Here is a 27692-nt window from a genome sequence, read left to right on the forward strand (position 1 = left end):
TACTCAATACCCCTCCCAGTGAAGGAAAGCATGCCATATGCTGCCTTGACCACCCTATTGACCTGCGTTGTCACTTTCAGGGAACAATGGACCTGAACACCCAGATCTCTCTGTTCATCAATTTTTCCCTAGGACTTTTCCATTTACTGTATAGTTTGCCCTTGAAATTGATCTTCCAAAATGCATCACCTCGCATTTGCCCGGATTGAACTCCATCTGCCATTTATCTGCCCAACTCTCCCGTCTATCTATATTCTGCTGTAATTTCTGACAGTCCCCTTCACCATCAGCTACTCCACCAATCTTAGTGACATCAGCAAAATTGCTGATCAGACCACCTACACCTTCCTCCAGATCACTTACATATATCACAAACAACAGTGGTCCCAGCACAGATCCCTGTGGAACACCACTGGTCACAGGTTTCCAGTTTGAGAAATTCCCTTCTACTATTACCCTCTGTCTCCTGTTGCCCAGCCAGTTTTTTATCCATCTAGCTAGCACACCCTGGATGCCATGTGACTTCACTTTCTCCATCAGCCTGCCATGGGGAACCTTATTGAACACCTTACTGAAGTCCATGTATATTACATCTACAGCCTATTACTCATCAATCAACTTTGTCAAGTCCTCAAAGAATTCTGTTAAGTTGGTAAGACATCCCTGTACAAAACCATGTTGCCTATCACTGATATGCCCATTTGGAAGAAAATGGGCTTAGATCCTATCCCTCCATATCTTCTCCAGTAGCTTCCCTACCACTGACGTCAGGCTCCAGTCAATAATTACCTGGATTATCCTTGCTGCCCTTTTTAAACAAGGGGGCAACATTAGCAAGTCTCCAGTCCTCTGGGACCTCACCCGTGTCTAAGGATGCTGCAAAGATATCTGTTAGGCCCCCGGCTATTTCCCCCCTCACTTCCCTCAGAAACCTGGGATAGATCCCATCCGGACCTGGGAACTTGTCCACCTTAATGTCTTTTAGGATACCTAACACTTCCTCCTTCCTTATGTCAACTTGACCTAGACTAAGCAAACATCTATCCCTAACCTCAACATCCGTCATATCGCTCTCCTTGGTGAATACCGATGCAAAGTACTTGTTAAGAATGTCACCCATTTTCTCTGAATCAGCGCATAACTTTCTTTCTTTGTCCTTAAGTGGGTCAGTCCTTTCTCTAGTTACCCTCTTACTCTTTATATATGAATAAAAGGCTTCGGGATTTTCCTTAACCATGTTTGCCAGCAATATCTCATGTCCTCTCTAAGCCCTCTTAATCCCTCATTTCAGATTCGCTCTACATTCCCGATATTCTTGCAAAGCTTCGTCTGTCTTCAGTCGCCTAGACCTCGTATGCTTCCTTTTTTCTCTTGACTAGTCTCACAATTTCACCTGTCATCCATGAATCCCTAATCTTGCCTTTTCTATCCCTCATTTTCACAGGAACATGTCTCTCCTGCACGCTAATCAACCTCTCCTTAAAAGCCTCCCACATATCAAATGTGGATTTACCTTCAGACAGTTTCTCCCGATCTACATTCCTCAGATCCTGCCGAATCTTGGTATAGTCAGCCTTCCCCCAGTTTAGTACCCTTCCTTTAGGACCACTCCTATCCTTGTCCATGAGTATTGTAAAACTTACGGAATTTTGTGGTCACTATATCCAAAGTAGTCCCCTACTGTAATATCAACCACCTGGCCGGGTTCATTCCCCAGCACCAGGTCCTGTGTGGCCCCTTCCCGAGTTGGACTACATACATACTGCTCTAGAAAACCCTCCTCGACACACCTTACAAATTCTGCTCCGTCTTGACCCCTAACACTGGGTGAATCCCAGTCAATGTTGGGAAAATTAAAATCTCCCATCACCACCACCCTATTTCTCCTACACCTTTCCATTACCTGTTTACATTTTGTACCTCTATCTCACACTCGCTGTTGGGAGGCCTGTAGCACAGCCCCAGCATTGTTACTGCATCCTTCCTATTTCTGAGTTCTAACCATATTGCCTCATTGCCTGAGCCCTCCATGGGGCCCTCCTTCAGTGCAGCTGTGATATCGTCTTTGACCATTACTGCAACTCCTCCACCCCTTTTACATTCCCTCTCTATCCCGCCTGAAGCATCGATATCCTGGGACAACTAGTTGCCAGTCATGCCCTTCCCTCAACCAAGTCTCAGTAATAGCAATAACATCATACCTCCAGGTACCGATCCAAGCCCGAAGCTCATCTGCCTTATCTACTACACTTCTCGCGTTAAAACAAATGCACCTCAGACTACCTGTCCCTTTTTTGTGTTCGTCATCTGCTCCCCGACTACTATTCCCTTTAGTCACACTGACTCCATTATCTAGTTCCCTACAGGCTTTCATTACTACCTCTTTTCTGTCCAATGTTTGGTTCCCATCCCCCGCCACATTAGTTTAAACCCTCCCCCACAGCATTAGCAAAAGCACCCCCAAGGACATTGGTTCCAGTCCGGTTCAGGTGTAGACCGTCCAATTTGTAATAGTCCCACCTTCCCCAGAACCGGTTCCAATGTCCCAAAAATCTGAATCCCTCCCTCCTACACCAGCTCTCTCACCACACATTCATCCTGGCTGTTCTTTCATTTCTGCACTGACTAGCACGTGGCACTGGTAGCAATCCTGAGATTACTACCTTTTGAGGTCCTACTTTTTAACTTGGCTCCTAACTCCCTAAATTCTGCTTTGTAGGACCTCATCCCGTTTTCTGCCTATATCGTTGGTGCCTGTATGCACCATGACAACTGGCTGCTCACCCTCCCCCTTCAGAATGACTTTATAAGACTCCTGCGCAGACCTGTTGTTTCTGCCCCATGGAACATCTTTTCCTACCTTTTTTCTTTACTCTCTGGTCCTGTGTTTATGCACTTACATCTGCGATTCCTCAGAACTTTGTCAGTTTCAGAATTTTCAATTTGCGGGCTCCAGCTGCCTCCTCTTCACCATGGATGTGCAATCCCTTTACACGTCTCCCCCACCAGGATGGTCTTGGGCTCTCCGCTTATTCCTGGAGCAAAGGTCTGAACTGCCTCCATCCAACACCAGCCTCCTTAGCCTGGCCGAGCTCATCCTCACTCAGAACAACTCTTCTTTTAACTCCTCTCATTTTCTCCAGGTCAGAGGGGTGGCTGTGGGTACACACATGGTCCCCAGTTATGCCTGTTTCTCTTGGGGGTACATGGAACATACCTTGTTCCAGTCCTACTCTGGCCTTCATCCACAACCCTTTCTCTGATATACAAATAATATTTATCAGTGCTGCCTCTCTCTGATCTGGGATTGAAGAAGTTTATCGATTTCACTTGCAGTTTCCATCCTGCTGTCACCTTCACCTGGTCTATCTCTGATTTCTCCCTCCCCTTCCTCAACATCTCTGTTTTCATATCTGGGGGTAGACTGGCCACCATAAACCCACCAACTCCCACAGTGATCTGGACTATACGTTCTCTCACCCTGCTTCCTATAAAGATTGTAGTCCCTCCATCTTTGTCGTATTTGTTCCGACGATGCCAGCTTCAACAAAGGAACCTCCAATGTTCATCACCTTCCTCAAATGAGGATTTCCCCAGCCCTGTTGTTGTCAGGGCACTCAGCTGAGTCTAACCCATGTCCCGTACTTCAGTCCTCACCCCTTCCCTTCCTGCAACAGTGATAGGGTTTCCCCCTTGTCCTTACCTACCATCCCACCAGCCTCCACATCTAGAGGATCATTAGCCACCTTTACTGCCACCTCCAACGAGATGCCACCACCAGATACATACATCCTCTCCTCCCTTGTCGGCCCTGCTCAGGGACCGTTCCCTCTGGATCACTCCGGTTCACTCTTCTTTCATTACCAACACCCATGCACAGCCTCATGGCACCATCCACTGCAATTGCAGAATGTGTAACACCTGGGTCCATTTACTACCTCCAACCTCAATATCCAAGGAACCAGACACCCCATCCACGTGAAGTAGCACTTTATCTGCAATTCACACAGTCTGGTCTACTGCATTTGCTGTTCACAATGTGGTCTCTTCTACATTAGGGAAATGAAGCATAGACTGGGTGACAGCTTTGCAGAATACTTGAGTTCTGTTCGCAAAAAAGATCCTTAACTTCCAGTTGCCTGCCACTCCCAACACACCACCTTGCCCCCTGACCAACATCTCCCTCTCAGGCTTGCAGCAGTGCTACAGCGAAGCTCAGTGCAACCTGGAAGAACAACACCTCATTTTCCGTCTGAGGATCCTACAGCCTTGTCGAGTTCAACAACTTTAGGGTTTGAACTCTCCCATGCCCTTACCCCAACCCCCATAACCGGGTCTTGTTACCACATAGCTTGCTATTACACCCCACCTATTGTTAGCCTCTAACAATCCCCTACCAGCCAGATTGTTATCCACTCCTTTGTCTGTCTGTCTAACTGCTCTTTTGACTCTGGGTTCTACCCCCCACCTCTCTTACTCCTTCCCCTCTCCTCCCACCCTATTGTCTACATATGAACTGACATTTTTATAGCTACTACCAGTTCTGAGGAAGGATCTGTCAACCCAGAATGTTAATTCTGATTTCCCTCCACAGGTGCTGCCAAACCTGCTGTGCTTTTTCCAGCAATTTCTATTTTTGTTTTTGATTTACAGCATCCACAGTTATTTTGGTTTTTATTTAGAATAAGGGCTCTCCCATTTAAGACATAGATGAAGAGACATGTTTTCTCTCAGAGGATTGTGAGCCTGTGGAATTTTCTTTCCTGGAGAATGGTGGAGGCAAGGCCAGTAACACATTTCTAGGCAGTAAGACAGGCATACAGATTGGAAGCCAAAGAGTATAAAAGATAACTTGTAAAGTGAGTTAAGGCCACAATCCAATCCACCGTGATCTTGAACAGTAGAATAAATTCAAGGGAACAAATGGGCTACTTTTGCTCCTAACTCATATTTTCCTTTGGAATCACACAGTCTCCTCCAGTGGGGCCCTCCCCCTCCACCCCACCATTGTCCAACTGAAAATTGACCTTGGTTCATTCAACTGTTGTTTATCTAGTCAGTCATAGTGAGAGCATCTGCATCAACGGCATCTCTTTCCACCCCTACGCTATCACTTTTGGAATCTCTAAAGACCTGTCCTGGGTCCACTCCTTTTCTTTTTCTACATTTTATCTTTGTTATCAGATAAAGACATGCCTGAAGTCCCAAATAGGTTTTCTTAGTACCCAGAGTAAACTGCCCATTTCCGTTTGACATCCTTACTGCCTGGGCACTGTTAGCCTGGCAATTGGATGTCCAGTTCTCATAAACCACAACTTCCCAGATATGGCAGAATTTTCAAGCATCAATCTTATCCAAAAGCCAAATACCGCAGGTTCTGGAAATCAGAAATGAAAAAGATCAGACAGCATTGGAGGAGACAGAAATGGAGTTAATGTTATGAATTAATGTCTATGACTGTCATCAACCTGAGCACGTTAACTGTGGATTTTTTTTTTGCCCACATCTGGTATATTTGTGCATTTCCTGTTCTGATCTAATCATCTTGACCAGATCCTCCTCGGTGCTACTCTTGACACACTGTCGTCCACTTGTTGAACTAAGTTCTATCACCTTGGTTGCAGGTGTGAGGAATATGCTGGAATATTGATTTTGTTCATCACCGATGGTCTTGGCTGCCTAGTTTTGAACGCTAGAACTATTTGCTTAGTATAATGGTGATGCCGCAGAACATAATGAATGACATTTTGAGTTTGAAGATGAGACTTGGACCATTGCTGAGGGAACAATTTTTGAGGGAGATGTAAAATGTTTTGTTAGTTTTATTTTAAGTTTGTTTTAATTTTGTTTTTTCCAATATTACTGATACGCCTAATAAAGCTTCACAATCGGCCATAATTTATTGATTAGGCACTGATGCAAGTAGGGCCATACAGGAAAATTAATGGAGAATATATTGCGTAGCAGAAAGATCTATGACCAGCCTTGGCAAGTAGATTATCTATTTGTATAACTTTTTCCTTTCATAATTGTTCTTTTGGAAGAATTGAAACTGTTTTTTCTGAGAAGATCACAGAATTGTTTTAGGACAGAGTGGCCATTTGCCCATCATGTCCATGTTGGCCCACTGCAGAGCTATTCATTGAATGCCAGTCTTTTCATTGTTACCACAGCCTTTTTTACCTTTGTCGTACGATATTTCCAAATGAATGCTTCTTGCTCAGGCTAGCACAATTGCAGTCTGTTTCTTTCTAGTGAAATTCCTCCTCATTTAATAACAGCCTTTTCTTCAGTTTATGTCTCTCTGAGATACCTAAAACAAACTCCAAACTAAACTAATTTCTTCCATTTCAAAGCAAACAAATAAGCTCCTTTAAACTCAAATTTCAGGATTTGTCTCACCTATCACACTCACACACTTACACTCTGCAGCTCCCATATGGATTTTACCAGATCTCCTGTCTCTCTGGACCCTTGTTGCTAGGCAGCAAAAGAGCTTTCTTCCTATCTTTTTATCAAACTACTGACCTCACCTCTTCATTTCAAGGGTTGGATATGTTTAGTGTTTAAAAAATGTGTATAACAGGCTTGCAGATTTCTAATAAGAACATAAGAGCATAAGTAGGCCATTGACCCCTCCATTCCAAATCCTGGCTGACAGTCTCCCTCAATGCCATATTCTTTGGTATGCCTATATCATTTGATGTCACTAGGAACTGGAAATCATGACAGAGCTTCCACAGCACTCTGGTATAGAGTATTCCCAAGCTTTGGTACCCATTAAGTAAAGAAGTTCCTCCTTATCCCAGTACTAAATGACTTGCCTTTTATTCTGAGGTTGTGTCCGTAGTTTAGACCCCAAAAGCAGGAGAATGTTCCTGTCTGCATCTACTCTGTCAATTCCTTTCATTCATCTAAACTCCAGAAAATATTGGCCCAGTTTCCTCAATCTCTCCTTTTATAGGACAGTCCTAGGAATCAATGTAGTGAGCCGCCTCTGCACTCCTTCTGTGATAAATGTATCTTTGCTTAGGCAAAGAAACCAGACCTATATACAATATACCGGGGCAGTCTTACTAACATTTTATACAGTTGAAGCAAGACAGTTATGCTGCTGTCGTCGTCTTTGTCATTGGTGATCCCTTGCAAACGAGGATGACTCTGTTCCCCTATAGGGATGAATCCATAGGTGGCTGTATAGACTGGTGTGGCTACCGCAGGCTCTATAACACTTGGGGCAGGTGGATATCACAGGAAGGGGTAGATGGGACATTGTTGTGGCAGCACACTCCTTATGCTGTTTTCATCCGTCTTCCACTTTTTCCCGATGGCAAGTCTCGGTGCTCAACACCCTCCCGAATGTTCCTCCTCCAGTTTGGACAGCCTTTGGCCAGTGATTCCCAGTCATTGCCAAGGTCCTCCACAACTGCCTGCAATGGCTGAGGAACTCCTCCCAGAGTCGCAGTGTGGCTTTCAGCTACAAGAGCACAAACAGCATTTTCACTGCGCAACAGCTGCATGAGAAATACAGAGAAAAGAACCTACCCCTGTACTTGAGATAACAAGGTTTAGAGCTGGACGAACACAGCAGGTGAAACAGCTGAAATTTTCTAAAGGGTCCAGACCCTAAACATCAGCTTTCTTGCCTCTGATACTGCTTGGCCTGCTGTGTTCATCCAGCTCTACACCTTGTAATCTCAGATTCTCCAGCATCAGCAGTTCCCACTATCTCTACTCCTGTATGTGGCATCCTTAGACTTTACAAAGACCTTTTGATACCAATTCCAATGCGTAATGGAGCATCCTTCTCCACTTGGGTTGCACCATGACGTTCGTTACCATCCTCCGCCTGCTGCACGATGACACAGAAGTCCTGGTATTGCCAAATGGCTCCACCACCAGTCCATTGCTCATTTGGACCAGCCCCAAGCAGGGCTGTGTCATTGACCGAACTCTTCTAAATCTGTCCCACTGCAATACTTCACCTCACTGCTGGAGTGAAGCTAACTTACAGAACCTGTGAGAAATTATTCACCCTCTGCCACCTTTGCTCCTATGCTGAAATAAAGGCTAACATACTGTTTGCTTACCAAATTGCCAACTGTCCCTTTCCAATGTTACACTGTTTAAGAAGTACTCTGCATCTTTGTTCCTCTTATCAAAATGAATAGCCTCACACTTAACATATTGTATTCAATCTGTCACACTGTTGCTTCTCCCTCAGCCTACCAAAATCCCCTCTAAGCCTCTCTACATTCTCCTCGCAACTCGCATTCCCACCAATCTTTTGTACATTTGCAACATTGGAAGTAATACAGTTGGTCCCCATGCAGATCATTGAAGATCATAAACTGGGACTAGAGCCCAATCACTGATCTTACAGTAACCTCACTAGTCACAGTCTGCCAACCGTAGAATGACCCACTTCTTGCTAGGTCCTGCGTCCTACCTATTAACAAGTTCTCAATCACTGCTGGTATATTATGTCCAATCCCATGTGCTTTAGTTTTGTTTACTAACCTGCATGGGACTTTATCAAAATCCTTCTGAAAATCTAAATACACTACATCCAATGGTTTCTCCTATCAACACTGTTAGTAACATCCTGAGAAAAACTATCATGTTTGTCAAATGTGATTTCTTTTGCTTTAATCTATACTGACTCTGCATAATCAGACAGTTATTTTTCTAAGTATCCAGTAATCATGATCTTTAAATAGATTTGAACATTTTCACTGCCAATGTTAGGCTAACAAATCCATAGTTCTGTATTTTCTCTCTCTCTGTTCTCAGCAGTGATGTTATGTTTACAATCTGAAGGCACCATTGCAAATAAATAGAACTTTGAAAGATGTTCACTAATGCATCCACTATCTCTGTAGATATCTTTGTCAGCATTTTAGGGTGAAGGTCATCTAGTCATCTTCTGTCCTATTAATTTTGCCAGTACTACTTTCTTACTATCCTGATTTCTTTAAGTTTCTCGTATTCAGTGCATTCTTAGAACATCGTTAGTTCAGATGATGGCAAACCTAAGAACGAACTAAACTTCTCTACCTGTTATAAATTCTCTTGACTATGCCTGTAATGGACCCACATTTGTATTTGCTAATTGTTTCCTGTTTTATTTGCATATTTAGAGCTTTTTAATGTGTTTTATGATTCATACAGTTCTGCATTCAAATTCTATAATCAGTCTTTATCGCATTGGTCCTTGTTATCCCTTTATCATAGAATCCCTATAGTGTGGAAGCAGGCCATTTGGTCTATCAAGTCTACACTAACCATCCAAAGAGTATCACACCCAGGCCCACCCTTCGACCTTGTCCTTGCAACTCTGCTTTCCCATGGCTAATCAACCCAGCCTGCACATCTGTGAATTGTGGGAGGAAACTGGAGCACCTAGATGAAACATCTGCAGACAAAGGGAGAATGTGCAAACTCCACGCAGATTCTACCTGAGGGTAGAATCAAACCTGGGTCCCTGGTTCTCCTTTGAATTCTACAATTCTCCAAATCTTTATGTTTATACCTTTTTAGCAACTTTCTCAATCTTCTCCTTTGATCCCATACTATCTTTTACTTGCCTTTTTAGCCATGGTTTTCTCAGTTTCCCTTTTGGGTATTTTTGCCAGAATGGAATCATGCTTTTTTCAAATAGTAGCCATTGCCTAACTACTATGAAACCTTAATGTATTTTTCTAGTCTACCACAGATAATATCCTTCTCATAACTTCATAATTGCCCTTATTTAGATTCAACACCTTTAGTTTCAGATAGCAGTAACCTTTCTACAAACTTCTTGGAAGTGAGCTCACAAGAACAATTCTTAAACCGAGTGAAACCATGTGATTTCCTCAAAAAGTAAAATCTAAATTTAAAGTTACACACAGTTCCTAAAAGATGGTCAGCAATATTTCTCCTAAAATAAACAGAAATTGCTGAAAAAGCCTTGCAGGTCTGGCAGTATCTGTAGAGATAAATCAGAGTTAATATTTTGGCTCCAGTGACCCTCCTTCAAAATACAGTTCTTTTAGTTTTTGTCAAATATTTCTTCGAATGTCCTTTTGCTGTATGTGGTCCATGAGTTGCACTGTGTCACTCTTCCAGATTGCCATGAGATCTCATGTGCTGAACTTAATGACCACTGCTAATGAGCAAACTGTTGGTTCCTCTATGGCAATTTCATGATTGATTTGTGTATGTGCAGCTACTTGCAAGCAACGCTCCGAGGGACCTTCGCAGATTTTAACAGCGTGTTTGGTTTTGGTTTAGTATCTGCACATCCTTACCTTCTAATCACCCAGTCTGGGCTACCTGTGACCTATTGCAATGTGGGTGACTGCTGACTTCCTTTGAAATGGCCCAGACAAGCATTTAATTACAGCGGCATGAGTCACCCTTTTTTAATTGTGGAAGATATTTTTTAACAGCCTACTACAGAGATGTTCTTGTACACCTCTGGAACAGGTGGGATGTGAACCAGAGTCTGCTGGTTGAGGTTGGACAGTACCACTGCATCATAAGAGCCCTGAATCACATCTCCCTCATCATCCCTCTTTTCGTCCTGTCTGTGGTTTTCTTCGCTTTGGTCTTCTCAGACTCTCAGCTTTAGACATGAGGCCCCCAAAGCTGGGTCAGCAGTCCGGAAAGGGCATGCCAGCGGCCCGGAGCAGGGATGCCAGCGGCCCAGCGCAGGGCACAACGGCAGCCAGCAGTCAGACCAGATGAAACCCCCCCCAATGCTGATCTGCAGAAAGCCCTTGGAGACAGACTCTGATTTTAATCTTTTTAACTTTGCTTCTTGTTCTTCTGATCAGTGATTATACTGTGTATAGCTGTAATATAACTTTTTTCTCTTTCATTTCTCTATTCTGTAACTAATGGTGGTACCTAGGCACTCCGTACCTTAGATGACGCTGTGTTGGTGACATTGTTACATTATAAATAACCTTGTAACTGAAGAAGCTGTAACTTTGTACCTAAGATGGTGTAAGTGGTGATTTGAGTACATGACGACAATAAAGCTAATTCACAAATCCATTCATTCATAGAGGGAGCCTTCAAGGTTGATGGTTTAATGGGAATAAGGTGAAAGGAACAAGCAATTGGTCTTGTGATCAACATGAACTCGGAGGGGCTCAATGGAGAACAGGAAACAAATAAGAAAAAAATAAAGGCCCAAAGTAGATGGGGTGCGTTGTGGAGAATGTTTGACCAAGTGGCCTTAGCAGAAGTCAAGGAAGTAACAGAGGCAGGCTCAATCTTAGTGACAAATGCGTCACTAAGGTGACATAATTGCAATGCTCATTGTCTCAAATTTTCAAATTGGCTGTAATTTTAATGCAGTTACAAAACCATAATTTATTTTTGCTTCAGTTCACTTTCTGCATTCAATAAGAATGGATTTTCCCTTAATTATAAGGATATAGCCCTTTGGAATTCTCTTCCATGGAAGCTTGTGGAAGCTCAGTCTTTGAGTCTGCTTAAGGTAAAGATTGATTAAATTTTTGATTACCAGCAGCATGCAGGATTATGCAGATGGAGAGGGTAAAAGGCATTGAAGTGTTCAATCAGCCATGATCATACTGAATGGCAGGGTGGGCTCGACGGACTGAATGGCCTACTCCTGTTCCTTTGTTCACGCACCAACACGCCATGTGTAAAATGATTCTGTCAGGTATTAAGAGCATTTATTTTGATTGTTACAAAGCTGTTTTGGAACAACTACACTTTCTGCTCATTGTTTCTGCACAGTATCATCTCGAAACAATCAGTCAAGGAATATATTTGTGTACTTTGCTATTGCAATCATAGGATTTGGTACAAAGGTACTCCACTGCTTTTTTGTATATCTTGTATTGCCATCTATGTATGCAAATTGCCAAATTAAGTGTATTGAGAAAGAGAAACCACTTTATGTTTGGAAGTGATTAACGTATGCAAGTAAAGTTGCTGTTACAACTTCTATTATCTAAAATTTTCTTAACATATATTTCAACGATGATTAGAACTTTTTAATTGAAGTATAGCTGTGGGTGTGTAATTCATCAAACTGCCCCAAGTATCTATTGAAACCATTATCACAGTTATAACTATGCAATAATGAATTTTGAAATGATGCCCTAGTTTAGTAAAATTGCATAACTTTGGGACAGCATCCAGTCAATGTTGACATCAAGTTTGTGTACAAGTTACTGATATTGATCATTCTGTTGTGGGTGTGGTAAGGTGCTGTCGCAAGTAAGAGCTAGCTGCCCCTATAAAAGAGGGAGGGAAACAATAAAAATTTTTTGTGTCTACTGATATCATGGTGACTAATTAGTGTTACGTTAGATTAGATCTGATGGCCTCCTCGTGATGAATAGCAGACAAGAATCTGATATTTTGAAATAAACTGGAAAATGCCGTGGAAGGAATTTCACCTTGAGTGCTTAGCTGGTAACCTTGCTGATTATGGCCCACAATATGTGGAATTATGTAATTTTGTATGTTGGGCTGTTAATATGGCATTTAACAGATTATTTGTGGAGTGAGGGACATTTTAATGTTTGTTTATGTCTTGTTTATGACCACCTTGAATAGATATAAATAACTTCTGGAGAATTTGACAATGTGACACCTTTTTTTTTATTTTCACGTGGGCAGTCATCTAGCTTCCAAATCTTGACCTTCCTTCTATCAAATGATTTCATTATGCACAAATTTATTGAATGAGAGTGTTTTGTGGTGGAAGGGTTAAATAGCATATGAATTCAAGAGAGCAAACCTTTTGATTGTGTAGGGTTAGTAATGTATCTTTTAAAATTATATATGTATGTGTACAGTACAAATTAAGCATTCTGTGTATCTTGTTTATTTCCCAAAGGTCTGTATGTTAGGTGGAATTAAACATTTAGTTGATCTTCTGGATCATAAAGTCCTCGAAGTACATAAAAATGCATGTGGTGCACTTCGGAACCTGGTTTATGGAAGAACAACTGATGAGAATAAAATAGCCGTAAAAAATGCCGGCGGAATCCCAGCTTTATTGCGTTTGTTACGAAAAACAGTGGACGCAGAAATGCGGGAACTCATTACTGGTGAGTGTTGACACACTGTATAAATTGTGACTATGGAACTATTATTCATGAAGTGATTTTGCTCCTACTGATGTGTGCCTTGTCGACAAGGGCTCAAACTTGCATCCTTTCACATTTATATGTAGTTCTTTATCCCAGCGCGAGTCCATGTAGTCATTGAGCTATCTGAAAGCAGCTCCAGGTTAATACATGTTTTAAAAGGCTGTGGTATAGCTGGTATGGTAATGTGGGCACTAATATCACCAATTGCAGTTGTTGAGTTCACCCTTTCACTGCAATGAGAAATCTATGGCTTGGGATGTTCCAGTCTCCAAAATGAAGACCTGGTGACATCATTGACAAAAATCAGGCTTGTCCAACCTGTCTTCAGGGGGAGTTTGCACTTCAATTCTTTTTCCCCTCACTAGATCTCTGAGCAAATTTCAGAAAGATGAGGTTTGGCCTCTTTTTAATCATTTGTTTAAGGGAAGAACAATCCGATCGGTAAGGTAAATAAGTAATTAATAATAATGACCATTGAAAAATGCCATGCAGCAGTACTAACTAATTGTTTTGCCATTTTTGGTAAAGTAGCAGAGCCAGAGCGAGAGAGACCATGTCCAAAGCCCCGCTCAGGAAGGGAGTGGACCTACGGATCAATCCAAAGGGTTGGGTTTAACTTAGAATGATCTTGTTTTTGTTTCTGTCATGGCACATTCTGCGCTGGCCTCAGCAGAATTTATTTGAAAGTGGAAGTTGGAAGATGATTGCCCTTCATCTTTGGGTTTTCATCTTCTCCAAGCATATTTGTGAATACGTTTAGGGGAAAGAGTAGGACGGAGGAAGAGGATGGTTTTGTCTTGGTTCCTTCCCTGCGGTCCTTTCTCCCCCCTTCTCTCCCTCTAGCCCTGTCTTGTGTGTGTACTCTCTCTCACTCTTTCCTCCTCTCTCCATTTCCCCGCTCACTTCTACCTCTTCCTTCCCTCCGTTAATTGCACGTACCCCTCACACCCCCACAATTTCAGAAACCCATTCTGCCATCTTGATAGTTGTCCTTTCAGGCACTTGATACCTGCACTGGAAGGGCAGAGTCTTTTCTTCCGCTGACTTGTTTGCTGACTCAGCTTCATTCCCTGTACCTGTCACCATGCTTCCAGAAAAGCATCTGTCTACAAACTGGCCCAGATGTCCCATCCATTGCATTCTCACTGACCCACTTGCACTGCTCAGGGCACAGCCTGATCCCAATGGCTACTTTCCAAAGCTCTCAACTCCATCATTTTAACCACTGAAGAGCTGATCAACAGCAACTGTCAGTGAGAAATGATATCCAATTGGAAGAACATCATCTTGCAGAATTTTCCAGTTCTGCTTGCTGTATTTGAATTCAGGTGGTGGGCTGTCTGTTGGACAAGCCTGGTATAAATCAATTTAATTATTTCACTGACATTTTTCTTAACGTTTTGTTTGTCTCAGTGCAAGAAGATTCTGTTTGTGACAATGATGTAACCTTTTTTAAAAAAAAGTTCACTTAAATCTATTGCACCCCTGTAATTCCACAGTAAACATAATTGAAATGTAGAGAACACGTAGAATTGTTTCAAGTGAAACGTTGCTGATACTGCTTTGCATATTTAGAATTTCATATCTACATATTAATAGCTTACACAAAACCCTTTGAAGGAACCTATAAAGACTAACTAGTCCTGTCCCCCGCTTTTACAATTTATATTCTATAAATTAATAATCTATTATTTCTCACAAATAAATAATTAATTTGTCTTTAAAATGCTAATTTGAGGTATTTGTATGGAATCCCTCCGTTATTTTGTACAGCTCAAAAAAAATGATTTCCTGACTTTGTTCCATTTATGTGCATCAAATTATTCCACGTGTGATTCTGGCCACTGATTTTTTGCACTATAAGCATGGGCATACCTCATACTAAGAAAATGTAACGTCGTTTTGAATTTTAGGACTCAATGTGTGTTTCACCTATACAAAGTGGATGTCTGACACAAAAATATACCTGGCTTGCCTTATATTGTCTCTTTCTGCTGTCTAATTGAACGTTAATTCTGTTTTTTTTTAAAACACTAAGCATTTCTGAAATTGTACATTTGACATCTTGCATATTTTTATTTTCTGCTGCAATTTTTTCCTTTTCACCAAAGCTTTCAACGTGCCATGGTATACGCTCCTGAAGCCTTAACAACTAACAAGTAATAAAGTAGAAGCTAGCAAAGTGGGAGGGCAAGGTTTCCTTTTTGGTATTCTAATAGTCTGCAAAAGAAGAACAGTTGCTTCATGGTCATACACTGTGACATCTTCATGACCTTCAATTAAGGACTGTTAATAGACCCTGTCCTGAAGTACCTTTTTGTTTTCCTGCTTCTGCACTTGGTTTTCTTATGACTGAACATTCTCCCTGTTGTCACAACTCCCGTGTAATCATTTTTTTTTTCTGACAAGCAATACTTACTATTATCTGAAATAACATGTGCTTGCATTACTGTTATATTTGCTTTCCAGTTCTCCCATATAGGTAGCATAAGCCTATCTGACACTTTCTTTATCAACTTTTTTTAAACTGGTAAGTTTTGTTTGTAATTTTCTGTTTTTGCTTATTTTAAATTTTATGTATGCCACTCTGCTCAGACACCTTGGTGGTGTTGTCTTTGGCACTCTCCTAGTCCTTGTGTGTTCTCCCTGCTTTCATTACTGCACTCAACTACACTCCAGCATCCCAATGCTCTTGTCCTGCTCACCTTGAGCACCCAAGTAGCCATTTATTGTTTTTCAACCTTGTCTTGTTCTTAGCGCACTATTCCCTTCTCTCCTATCATGGCTGCATTCAGTGCTCTGCTACAAGCAAGCTAATGATGTGCCAAAAATAAACCTGCATTGAGAGCGTAATCTGTGAGAAAGAAAGACTGAAGGTAGGAGTATGAGAGAGATATCAACAGAAAGTGTGGCAGATTCATATGCATTGTCACAGGATATCTCCTGGTAACATACTTTAAAATCATTCAACCCATCATGTCTGCACTGATCCTCTGAAGAACATCATGCCCACCCCCCCCCCCATCCCCGAACTATCCCCATAAACCCACGTCTGCCATGACCAATCCACCTAGCCTGCATGTCTTTGGACAGTGGGGGAAAAAATCAGAGCACCCAGAGGACCCCCACACCGGCACAGGGACGATATGCAAATTCCACTTTTAGTTGTCCGAAGCTGCAATCCGGGTCTCTGGCACGCTGAGGAAGCAGTGTTAACCATTGTGCCACTGTGCTGCCCTTAAGGGAATTCCAGATTAATCACTTACCAATTCTTTCTGATATTAGCACAGTGCATTATTTGTATGGGATATAGGCATTGCTGGCTAGGTGAGCACTTATTGCCTGTATCTGATAGTCCTGAAGGAGGCATTTGTGAACTCCCTTCTCAAACTACTGCTCGCCGTGAGATGGAAGGACATCCACAGTGCTGTAAGGAAGGAAATTCCAGAATTTTAAACCAGTAATAGTAAAGGAGTTGCAATATAGTTCCAAGTCATGATATGTGGTATGGAGGGGAAATTGCAGGTGCTCCTGCATATTTTCTAGGTGGTTGCGCCACAAGTTTGGAAGATTCTGACAAAGGAACTTTAAGTTTATAGCAGTGAACCTTATAGGTAGTGCGCACTGCTGCAAGCGTGCGCTGTTAATGAAGGAAATTATTACTGAGGTTGATGGATGGGGTACCAGTCAGGTAGATTGCTTTGTCTTGGATGGTGTCAAGTAGCCTGGGTGTTATTGGAGCTGCAACCCTTCAAACCAGTGGGGAGTATTCAACCACACTCCCTGCTTGTGCCGTGTAGCTGATGGACAGGCTTTGGGGAGGCAGTAGATGAGTTGTTCACTGCAAAGATGTTAGCCTGTATCCAGCTGTTATAGTCACAGCATTAATATGACTGGTCCAGATCTGTCTGTGGTCAGTGGTCACTACCAGAATGTTAGTGAGGAATTCAGCTATGATAATGTCATTAAGTAATCCCTACTTAACGATGGATGAAAAGGGTTCTAAAGTAGGAGTTGGATTGTTTCTTCTGAGAGAAGTCTAAATGTAAATGTTTTAATGTGAATTTATCAAAATGGATTTTGAAGCAAACATAGTCATGAAATCTCCAAAAAAGTAGGGGAAACTTCACCAGCAGTTAAATAATTTTACCGTCTTTTTGCCATGCCTGAACATTTCCTTAGTTTTGTGATAAACTATCTCAAGTATGGGAATGGTGATTAAACTTGCAGGGTATAATGTTTGATTGTCCTTTTTTCTGAGGAGTACGACCCTACAGAACCCAAATGAAACTTTTGCATTGGCTGTAGTGAGATAATCCAGTAATCAAATTAACATTGCTTCATTTAAAGTTGCACACTTTTCAGGAACATAATGTGAGGAACTATTGTATTTTGGTGTAAGAGAAAATCATCAGTGCTGTATCATTTGAAAACCATTGTATCTACAGCATGCAGCACATTTGAATGCTTCCTAAATATACTGGAAATAGGGCATCTATACATCTGAAAAGTTTAAAATGTTATGTCAGAAAAAAGTTTGCTATAAAGAGCTTTAAATCTGAATATATTCCAAGCAAAAAATAATTTGAAATGTACATGGAATAAAGATAAATGCAAGATAAGGACCACTATAAATAGACATTTTAAGAACAAAATCAAAGTCACCAAAGCTGATGTAGACTAGCAAATGTATTTTTAAAAAGTGCAGCAGTCAAGGCCTAGTGAGATGAGGAATAGTACAAAGATTAATTTTGAGGATAACCACTTAAAAACAGTAGAGATGTTAGAAAGGTAGTTGAAAGATAACTACAAAAAGGAGGCACCAATCTTTTTGCTGCTTAGGCAGTGGCTGGAAAACTAAATCCCATATTTTACTAATTTTATTGGCTTTAAGAATGACTTTATTCTTTCGTGGAAAATGGATGTGAGTGGCAATGGCAGCATTTGTGGCGGAATCCGAATTTCCCTTAAACTGAGAAGCTTGCTAGGCTACTTCAGATGGTTAAGTGTTAGCCATATAGCTGAGGATTTGGAGTCACGTGTAGGTCAAACCGGATAAGGACAGCCGCCATGGTGCCATTTGAATCCGTGCCCCCAACAGATTACACTGGGGTTCTGGACTTCTGGTCTCTTACTGGTGACATTACCACTCTGCCACCATCACCCTTACATTTTTACATCAGTATTTATGTTAAAATGTCTACAATTTGTTGTATTTACTTCTGGCTCCAGACTTTAAACAGTGAAAAGCATGTATTATGGAAATAATTCAAAGAAATCAAGAATACCTCTGACATAATGGGGCAGTGAAGGTTGGCAGTGCCCACGACATGGAGGTATGGAGAACAGAGGGGGACTACAGCAAGCAAGAGAATTGGATAGCAGGACATTCGGGGAAATAGGACTAGGGGCAAGTTGGCTATAGGTTTCAAGTTGTATTTTTCTTGCATGTTTTTAAACTTAGTTTATTTTAAAAAATTTCTTCAGTGCAGAAATTTTTAGCAGTGTAAAATATTTCAGATCAGAAGGTATACTGTTTTAATGTTTCTAACTGATGAGGAAGATCTTTCAGAACCTAACTAAACATTTTAATGGTAGTTCTATATTATCATTTTCGGGAATGCAGCCTCAACTTTAGTGAAGACTTACTGTAATTTAAAACAGGGGAAACAATCTCTGGTCCATTCAGCCTGCTGCACCTAATTGTGATGCTTTGTGTATCTCAATGTATTTGCATTACACCCCAATCAACCAGTTTCGAAGATTTGAATAGCTATTCTTTGCATGGGGAAAAGTTCTGGGGTCAAATCAGAAAATGATGGGAACTGATTGTACTTTACAATTTTTTTAGGAGTTCTCTGGAATTTGTCTTCATGTGATGCAGTGAAGATGCCAATTATTCGTGATGCTCTAACAACTCTCACAAATAGTGTCGTGATACCTCATTCAGGGTGGAGCAGCTCTTCTTTTGATGAAGACAGAAAAGTGAAGTTCCATGCTTCTTTAGTACTGCGAAATACTACTGGATGTCTAAGGTAAATAAGTAAATTACCCTCCTCCACTCAATGGTCATGAATATGGAAATATTTTGAAGGGTTGTAGCTGTAAAACCAAAAGTTATTTTAAGTTGTATGTTTTTAAGTACAAAATTGTGTGTTTGAATAACTGCTTTTACGAAATTTGGTGGTTATTTTTGTTGTAAATTTTTTTTTTTTTGTTTTTTCACTCATTTTGTCTGTCAATCTTACTTTTGTCACTGTTGCATAAGATGCTAGTTCTCCTGGACTTTGGTTGTCCCTGGCATTAATGTTGAACAAGTGGCTGTTCTACTAAAACTACCTAATTTTGTTATGTTTAATTCAATGAAATGTTTATTGTTACCTGTATGTGTTAGCGAGCTGCTTTTTTTAACAAGTTTGCCATGTTGCAGAAATCTTAGCTCTGCAGGTGAAGAGGCTCGAAAGAAGATCCGATCTTGTGAGGGATTGGTGGATTCATTACTATATGTGATCCAGATGTGCGTTAATGCTGCAGATTACGATAGCAAGGTTTGTGATTTGTGCTTCTTAGGCTGTTTCCTGGATAGTGCTCCATTAATCATGATTGTATCATTATTTTGATTTGATTCTGTGAGAACTGCATAACACTGACAAAACAGTCAGTGAATTTGAAAATAAGTTGTTAAAAACACTTGATTTTGTTTTAATTCCCAATTTTCACTCCTAATCTCCATTTCTGTCTTGAGCACACTGAAACTTGTTGATATGGAATCACAGCAGCAGCAGCAACGTTTCCACTTGTTTTAAGTACTGACATTATCAAATGGAATAAAATAGAACAAGCATTTTTAATGTAAAATTATTTTCTCAATCTCTAATAAGATCTAATAATAGAATCCACAAACTATTAGTGATTCAGATTTGTGGTGATCCCTTAACTGGGTAGGCTGACTTTCACTTAAAGCTGCCAGCATAATGCCTAACAGATGCAAGACCCACTTTGCAAAGTGGGATACCACAAATAAATCCTGATATGATGAGCATTGCAAAAATTGCTGTGAAATAGCCAAGGGTGGAAGTGAATATTCAAAAGTTTTTGATCTTTTTTAAAAAGAGGCAGTGGTGGTTAGCTCTGTCAATAAATGTTCGTATGTAAGAAATTAATTTAGAATCTGTTTCAGGTAGAGATTACAAATAGTACAGGAAAAAAGCCTCTCGTGGGAAATATTCATAGGACCCCTAATGGTAGCTACGCTGTAAAACTTATTACACCTCAAAAACTACTGGGGGTTGTAAGGAAGATACACTATCAATCATAGGTGATTCTGATTTTCGAATTGCTTGAGATCAAATTGGAAAAGGTAGCTTGGAGAATGTGTGCATAGAATGTGGTCCAGATGATTTCTTATGCCAACCAGGTGTACACTCATTCAGACCTGATTGAAACAAGATTATTTAATGATTTCTCATTAAGGCATCCTCTACCAGAGTGATCATAACACAGTTTCTCAGGAGATTTGGGTCTGGGACTAATGTCTTCTGTTTGTAATTATCTTTTGTTTAAATTCATGAAGATAACATTGGCAACAGTGGGCTGGGACAATAGGTTAAAAGGTAAGACTGAAGATAAGCAGGGACAGATTTTTAAGGAGATATTGTAGAACTCAAATGTGTATTCCACTCAAAAAATGATTCCACAAGAAGGATATACCATTGTGCCTCACTGAGGAAGCTAAAGATTTGAAATAGAAAGAAAAGACATTCAATGATGCAGTGATTTGGTAGAAGGCCACAAGGTTGGGAATCTCTAGAAATCAGCAAGTAATTACGGAAAAAATAAGAAATAATTAGAGTGTGAGACTATATGCTAGAGAAGGTAAGAACCAACAGTAAGACCTTCAGGTATGCCAAAAAGGAAGAGAATAAACATTAGTTCCTTAAAGGAGAATAATGGGGAAATAATAAAGGAAGCAAAGAAATAGCAGATATCTTAAACAATTATCTTCATATTCCTAGGCTCATGTTGTGAGGAACAGGTTTTTGAACAATGTTAGATTTTTGAAACCTGAATCTGCATTTCAAAAAAAGTCAGAAGTGAAATGCTAAAGAAACACTGTCAATTGTCATAAAAATCATCTGGTTCTCTAATGTTGTTTAGAAGGAATTTTTACGATCCTTACCAGGTCTGGCTAACTAGTGACTCCTGATCCAAAGTAATGTGACTGGTGCTTAACTGCTGCCTGGGCAATTAATAGGATGCAGTATATGCTGGCCTAACCAATAGCACTCATATCCATGAACAAGTTTTAAAACATCATGAGAGAAAAAGTATTCAGGAGATTTATAGGACTAAAAACTGGGATCTGATGACCCAAATGCTGGAATCTTCAAGAATGTGGCTGTAGAGTGTGAATGCATTGTTTGTAATCTTCCAAATTTCCCTAGATTACTGTTTGATAATTCAAAATTGATTGTTGCAGAAAAGAGACATCTATGTCAAAGCATTTCACTTTGCATTCATCAGTACGTTTTGCAAGAATACAATTTCCAGGGGTTGGGCCTATTGTGATATAATGGTAATCTGAGAGTCCCATGTCCCAGAAGTGTGTCATAAACAATCTGTTCAGAAATGTTAAAATTATGTACAATTTTAAGGGAAAACTTCTCATTTATACTGCATGAGATGGATGTGGGTTGGTTGGCAAGTGGACTTTGGAAGTGATTTTGCCATCAGGAATGCACCCATTAATGCAGATTAACAGTAAAGCAGGCAGGTTGAGTCTGGGTCAGGGCATTGCTCTGAGAATTGAACCAGAAATGGCTGTTACTTGTTTTGTTGAATTGACACTGGCATAGTGCATGTACATGTTCTTTCTGCCTAAAGGGAATAGGCCCTCATGTGTTAATGTGTGTAGCATCCAGTACACGCAAGTATACCACACTGATTCTAACTGACAAATTAGTTGTCAGCATAAATTGTCAGATTTCAGGATTATCCAACAAACATTATTCAATTATAGAACGCATCTAATTTTGGATACTGTTGTAAGTTCTGCAAGTGGAGACAAGTTGGCTACAGTGGCTTGACAATGTTTATTTAAATAAGTGGCATTCCAGTTATGTTTCTTATTTCAGACTGTTGAAAACTGTGTTTGCATCTTGAGAAACCTGTCCTATCGCTTAGAGTTAGAGGTTCCACAAGCTCGTCTGATGGGAACAAGTGAACTTGATGGATTACTTGGTAGTGACTCTCCCAATAAAGATGCTGAAACTGGTTGCTGGGGTAAGAAGAAGAAAAAGAAAAAGAAAGAGCCCCAGGAAGATCAGGTAAATGCTTACATTTTAGTAAAACTATGGTTTAGAGCTGTGTTTGTATGCTTCATAGGATCTAAATCAACGACAAAAAATTGATTGATCAAATGAGTCGAGGTTGTAGACTTGCTCACCAAGCCATTGTGTTTGGTTATAGACGTTTCATCACCCTGCTAGGTAACATTCAGTGTGCCTCCAGTGAAGCGTTGGTGTTCTATCCTGTTTGTTAATTATATGCCACAGTTTGCAGGGGTGGTGTACATGGGGTCCAGCTCAATGTGTTTGTTTAGAGTTTCACTATAAAACAGAACCGGAAGTAATGCCAGCAAACCAAGGCATATAATTAACAAGCGGGACAGCATACCAACGCTTCACCAGGGGCGCACTGACGATGTTACCTAGCAGGGTCATGAAATGTCTGCAACCAAACACACCAGCTAGGCACACAAGTTTACAGCCTCATCCACAACCCAAGCTTCAAATCTTGTCAAAAACTTGATCAGATAAATTGAAGAGCAACACAATGGTCCCAAAGAAGTGTAAAACAGCCAGGCTGCCTGTGATTATAAAATTGTCATTGTAGTGCATGACTGAAGTGTTCATTTGAAAATCTACATTTCGGAAGCCTTCCTTCTCAATAATCACATGTTATCTTCTCTGGTGAATATGTCACATGTTTAGTGTTAATTCAGATTAGATTAAATAATTTAAACATCAATACATAGTCCTGAACTGAGCCAAAAGTAGTCTCAAATTTATTATGGTTAGAATTTACTTCAAGGTATTAAGAAAGCTGCTTGATATTTACAGATTTATGATATTCATTCTGAAGTTAGCCATTTCTAAGAGTTTCATTTTGGTTGGAAGAATGTTCACCTGGTATCCATATTCAGAAAACTAAGATTATGAATCTAGGCCATTTTTGTGGCCCAATTTTAAATCCAAATGGTTATGAGAAAGATTTGAAGATATTAGTTAAGTAAGAATACTTGCCTCTTATTTCTTGTCGCACACTTCCTTTAGTGTTTCAGTGGTGTTGGGGATGCCTCAAACCGGCAGTCATGAGCTTTCGTAATAAATATGGTAGGGTCTAATTCCAGTCGGTATACGAACAGTAGAGAAATATCAGCTGTTCTCTCTAAATGGCACTTGAAACCAGTAAAAGAATTTCAGGCAGGGACTTGCAGTCATGCAGAGTGAAATCACCTGACCCTAGTTAAATATTATTTAAAGAAAAGGCATTTTGCAATAGCTTGAATTAAATTAAGTAAATAATGTCACAACCAAGTAACATAATGTTAGATAACTGAATTGTCAACTTTCACCGGTGCATTAGAAAGCAATTATAGGGATTTTGCAACTTTTTAAAGAATATATATTTTATTTACAGTGGGATGGAGTAGGTCCAATACCCGGATTTTCTAAATCCCCAAAAGGAGTTGAAATGTTGTGGCATCCGTCAATAGTGAAACCATATCTCACTCTCCTTGCTGAAAGTTCAAACCCAGCCACATTGGAAGGATCCGCTGGATCTCTACAGAATTTATCAGCAGGAAACTGGAAGGTATGTCCAATATTATATATGTAATGTATAAGTATTTGCAAATAACAATTTATGCATTTTATGCTCAGAGTAAGCAATATCCTTTTTACAAATTGCAATACCTTTTCTCTCTGGGCCATACCATTGTGGTATCTAGTGATTGTAAATCAGTGTTTATAGATTGAAATACAGCCTGATACTCCCTTGCACTCAGGTCCAGCATACAAAAATATGTCTTTCCATTTTTCTTAAACAGGTAGTTTTCAGCAAATGGAAAGAAGTTACAAAAATGTTTGTTCTTGTCCATTACAGTGTTGCAACTAACAATAGGATTGTAGAATTTTACATTACAAAGACAATCCCTTGGTCCATCATGCTGTGTCAGTTCTTTGGAAAACAAGCTCACTGTTGCAATCATTTCCAACCTGTCCCTTTCACTATATACCCTCTTTCTCCCCTCCCCCTCCCAAAAATCTGGAATTTGCATGATATATAAACACGGCCATGAATTGGTTGCCAGATGGACAGTGCTGTGTTTTACATTCTGCCTGATGTTTCAAGAAGGGGCACAGTGGCTCATTGGCTAGCACTGCTGCCTTGCAGCAGCACAAACCCAGGTTTGATTCCACCCGTGAGCGACTGTCTGTCTGTGTGGAGTTTGCACATTCTCCCCCATGTCTGCATGGGTTTTTCCAGGTGCTCTGGTTTCCTCCCACATTCCACAAATGTGCAGATAAGGTAGATTGGTCATGCTAAATTGTCCATAGTGTTCAGGGATGTGTAGATATGTGGGTTATAAGAGGATAGGTCCAGGTGGGATGTTCTGAGAGTCAGTGTAAACTTGTTGGGCCGAAGGGCCTGTTACCACACTGTAGGGATTCTATCATCCATTAAGTAATTGCAGATTCTGCTGTCAGCACATTTCTAGTAGAATATTCCAAGCTCTGTATAAAAGAAAACTCCTTTCAGTCTTTTGGTGATCTTAAATTTGTTAATCTAGTTAAAAGTTCGCCATTCAATAGAAATATTTTCTCCAAATTTGTTATCAAAATTGCTTTAACATACACCTCATTGTAATAACAAATTCTAATTGCTCATAACTAAAATGTTACCTCCCCCTATTCTGTCACTTCGGGCCATCACCTCTGTGACTTCTTGATATTCTTGATATTCCTTTTAAAGTACTATAAAGCTAAACAATGTTGTTATGGTAACTTAGCCACTGAATTGTACAGACTTAACATAACTGTTATCTCTTCATTCCATAGAACCTAAAATTCCACACATTTTACAGCCTTTTCAATTTGCCCACTCATTTTTTTAATGTTAGCAGAGGGAGTGTTGCAGCTGTTTTGGCTAAACTAAATTTAACAAGGGTTGATGTGACACTCCATTTCCCAAGCTTTGCAGAAAGTACAGCCTTCCAAAACACAAGTTTCATTATTCTAACTGTTTTTATGTTGAAAGACATTGTAGCTTGATCAGTTTATAAATACGTGGTTATGGATCACCTCTTGTCCATTACAAAGCATAAATGATCCAAATTTTGCAGTAATGGTAGCATACGTCATTGAAATCAAATAAAACTCTGTGTGACTCTGCTATGTTCCAGGGAACAAGAATTTCACCTGAGGCAGCATTCTCTCATTGGTGAAGGTTACAGAAAGGCCCACCAGCACAAGCTAGCTCAAGTTAAAAAGACAGGCAGTTACGAGTGTGCTTACAAAAAAATGGCTGCTGCATTAGCTGGAGGAGAATATGCATTAAATAATTAATCTTACAAATTTAAAAATGCAAACACTTAGGTGATAAACCACCTTCAAAGTAATAATTTAAAAGTCTGATGCAGCATGCTTAAAATGTCATTGTAGTTAGTTTTTAACAAATTTATCAGATTTTTGTAAAGTTTTATGTCACTAGTTATTTAGTCAATCCATTTTAACTTTAAAATGAGAGGTCCTCCTTGTAAACTGCTTTTAAGTTATGAAGGAGCTCCATGTACCTGATAATGCGAATGTAAAATTTAGAATGAGGGCAGTTAGCCTAAATAAAAGCTGGTGTCTTAATCTGAGTGAAGTTACAAAACTTTCAGTGTGGAGTTGCGCTTCATTACAACTTTGTGATTACCACACTACAGTTTGTGTGCACGCTGGAATCTTCCTATGTCCAATAATTGCAATTTTTGAATACACAACGCTCTGACAATGCAAAATCAAATCCATTAAATGATTGCCTTGTAGTACCCTAATTTTGCCACTGTGTGAAATTAATGACTTTAAACCTTAAAATAGAAATTGTTGAAATGTTCTTTCATTCCTGAACAGTAGGGTACAGACTTCAGTCTCCAGATTTCTGTCAACATCATTTGAAACTAGCAGTGTAAGGTTTGCACAGATATAACAGAGTGACTACCTTGTAGCTTCATTTTTGATTTTCCCTTCCCCTTCCCTGTTCAGTATTTCATACAGCTCAGATTTACGTAAATATTTGAGTAAGTTGTTTACTGATTTAAAGCAGATTTCAGATCACATAGTTGGCAATCTTTTCCATGTTATTTGTTCTTTTTCATTACGAAGGGGATTATTGGAAGGTAGTCTATTTTTACCTTCTTAGTTTGTGTCCTCCAGTCATCTGTGGGTCCATCCCAATAGTTCGACAAGAATAAAGATAAAGCCTTGCATGTACCATGGAAATGGTACTTAGTCTCATACAGATCCCACCGTCTCAGTCAGGATTTAATAAAATTAAATGTGTCTTAGTCTCAACAAAGCAATCCTTGTTTGTATTACATATTATGGCTATTCAATCTAGCTGTTATACATTAAATTCTGTATATTCCACCTATATAGTGCATCTAGGCTTCAGGAAAGGCTGCAGCTGGGAGAGGCACACGTTATATGGAAACAATGCATACTGAGGGAGCAGGGAGCTTGACACCAGAAGAATGAATGAAGGGAAAGGTTAGGAGAATTTTTCTTCTATGCAGAAGATTATTAGGACTTAGAATGCTTTACTAGCAACACTAATAGAAATAAGATTTGTCATATTTGGAAGGAAATTGGATGAATATTTCAAATTTAAACATTCGGAAGAGTATGGAGAAAAGTGAAGAACTGAATAGAAGTTGAAAGCTCTTTTTTTTTAAAAGAACAGTGCAGACGCAGTGGGTCAAATAGCTTCCTCATCCTGTATATTTTTGATACTTGAGATCCACTCGAGTTAAATTAACTCAGTACTAACTGGATCGAACAAGCAGTCTCCTAGTCTTTCACTTGGATATTCGCTGAAGTTGCCAGTGTGCCTTTATTGTATCTTAGTTCCAAAACACTGGAATTAACTCAAACGTTTGTTGAACTCTTGGTGGAACATGCATCTTTAGGCAGTCTTCACTGAGGTGTTATTAAGTTAGTGTCAGTAAATTGTGTTACATTTGTGTAAAGTTTGTGAAATAATAAATTGCATTGCTAAAATTAAATTATTTAACTTTGTTTTTTGACAGAATAATGAATGAGCTTATGGTGAGAGGACTGAAGAAGTGCTTGTGATGTGTCAGAAAAATGGAAAATATTTATTTTGATCATAGCCTATGCTAGCAACATTACATAAATGTAAAACTTTATTGCCATGTCAAGGTCTGTCAGAAATAAAATGAGAACCTGTACTAGATACAAAGATTTTTAACTGTTAGACACGTCTTAAGTGATTATGTAATAT

General features: G+C 39.9%; 1 protein-coding gene across 11 annotated transcripts in view; it reads left to right on the plus strand.

Annotated features, from left to right (window-relative positions):
• Positions 1–27692, plus strand: part of pkp4 (plakophilin 4) — a 191169-nt gene that overhangs the window by 137577 nt on the left and 25900 nt on the right. For all 11 annotated transcript variants that reach the window (XM_048534752.2, XM_048534750.2, XM_048534754.2 and 8 more), the window contains 5 exons: positions 12869–13082; positions 18976–19159; positions 19555–19672; positions 22259–22450; positions 23826–23999. In XM_048534752.2, coding sequence (XP_048390709.2) covers positions 12869–13082; positions 18976–19159; positions 19555–19672; positions 22259–22450; positions 23826–23999 — 882 coding nt within the window. The remainder of the gene's footprint in view (positions 1–12868; positions 13083–18975; positions 19160–19554; positions 19673–22258; positions 22451–23825; positions 24000–27692) is intronic.

Source organism: Stegostoma tigrinum, chromosome 7 (genome assembly GCF_030684315.1).
Source record: "Stegostoma tigrinum isolate sSteTig4 chromosome 7, sSteTig4.hap1, whole genome shotgun sequence".
NCBI classification, from domain to species: Eukaryota; Metazoa; Chordata; class Chondrichthyes; order Orectolobiformes; family Stegostomatidae; genus Stegostoma; species Stegostoma tigrinum.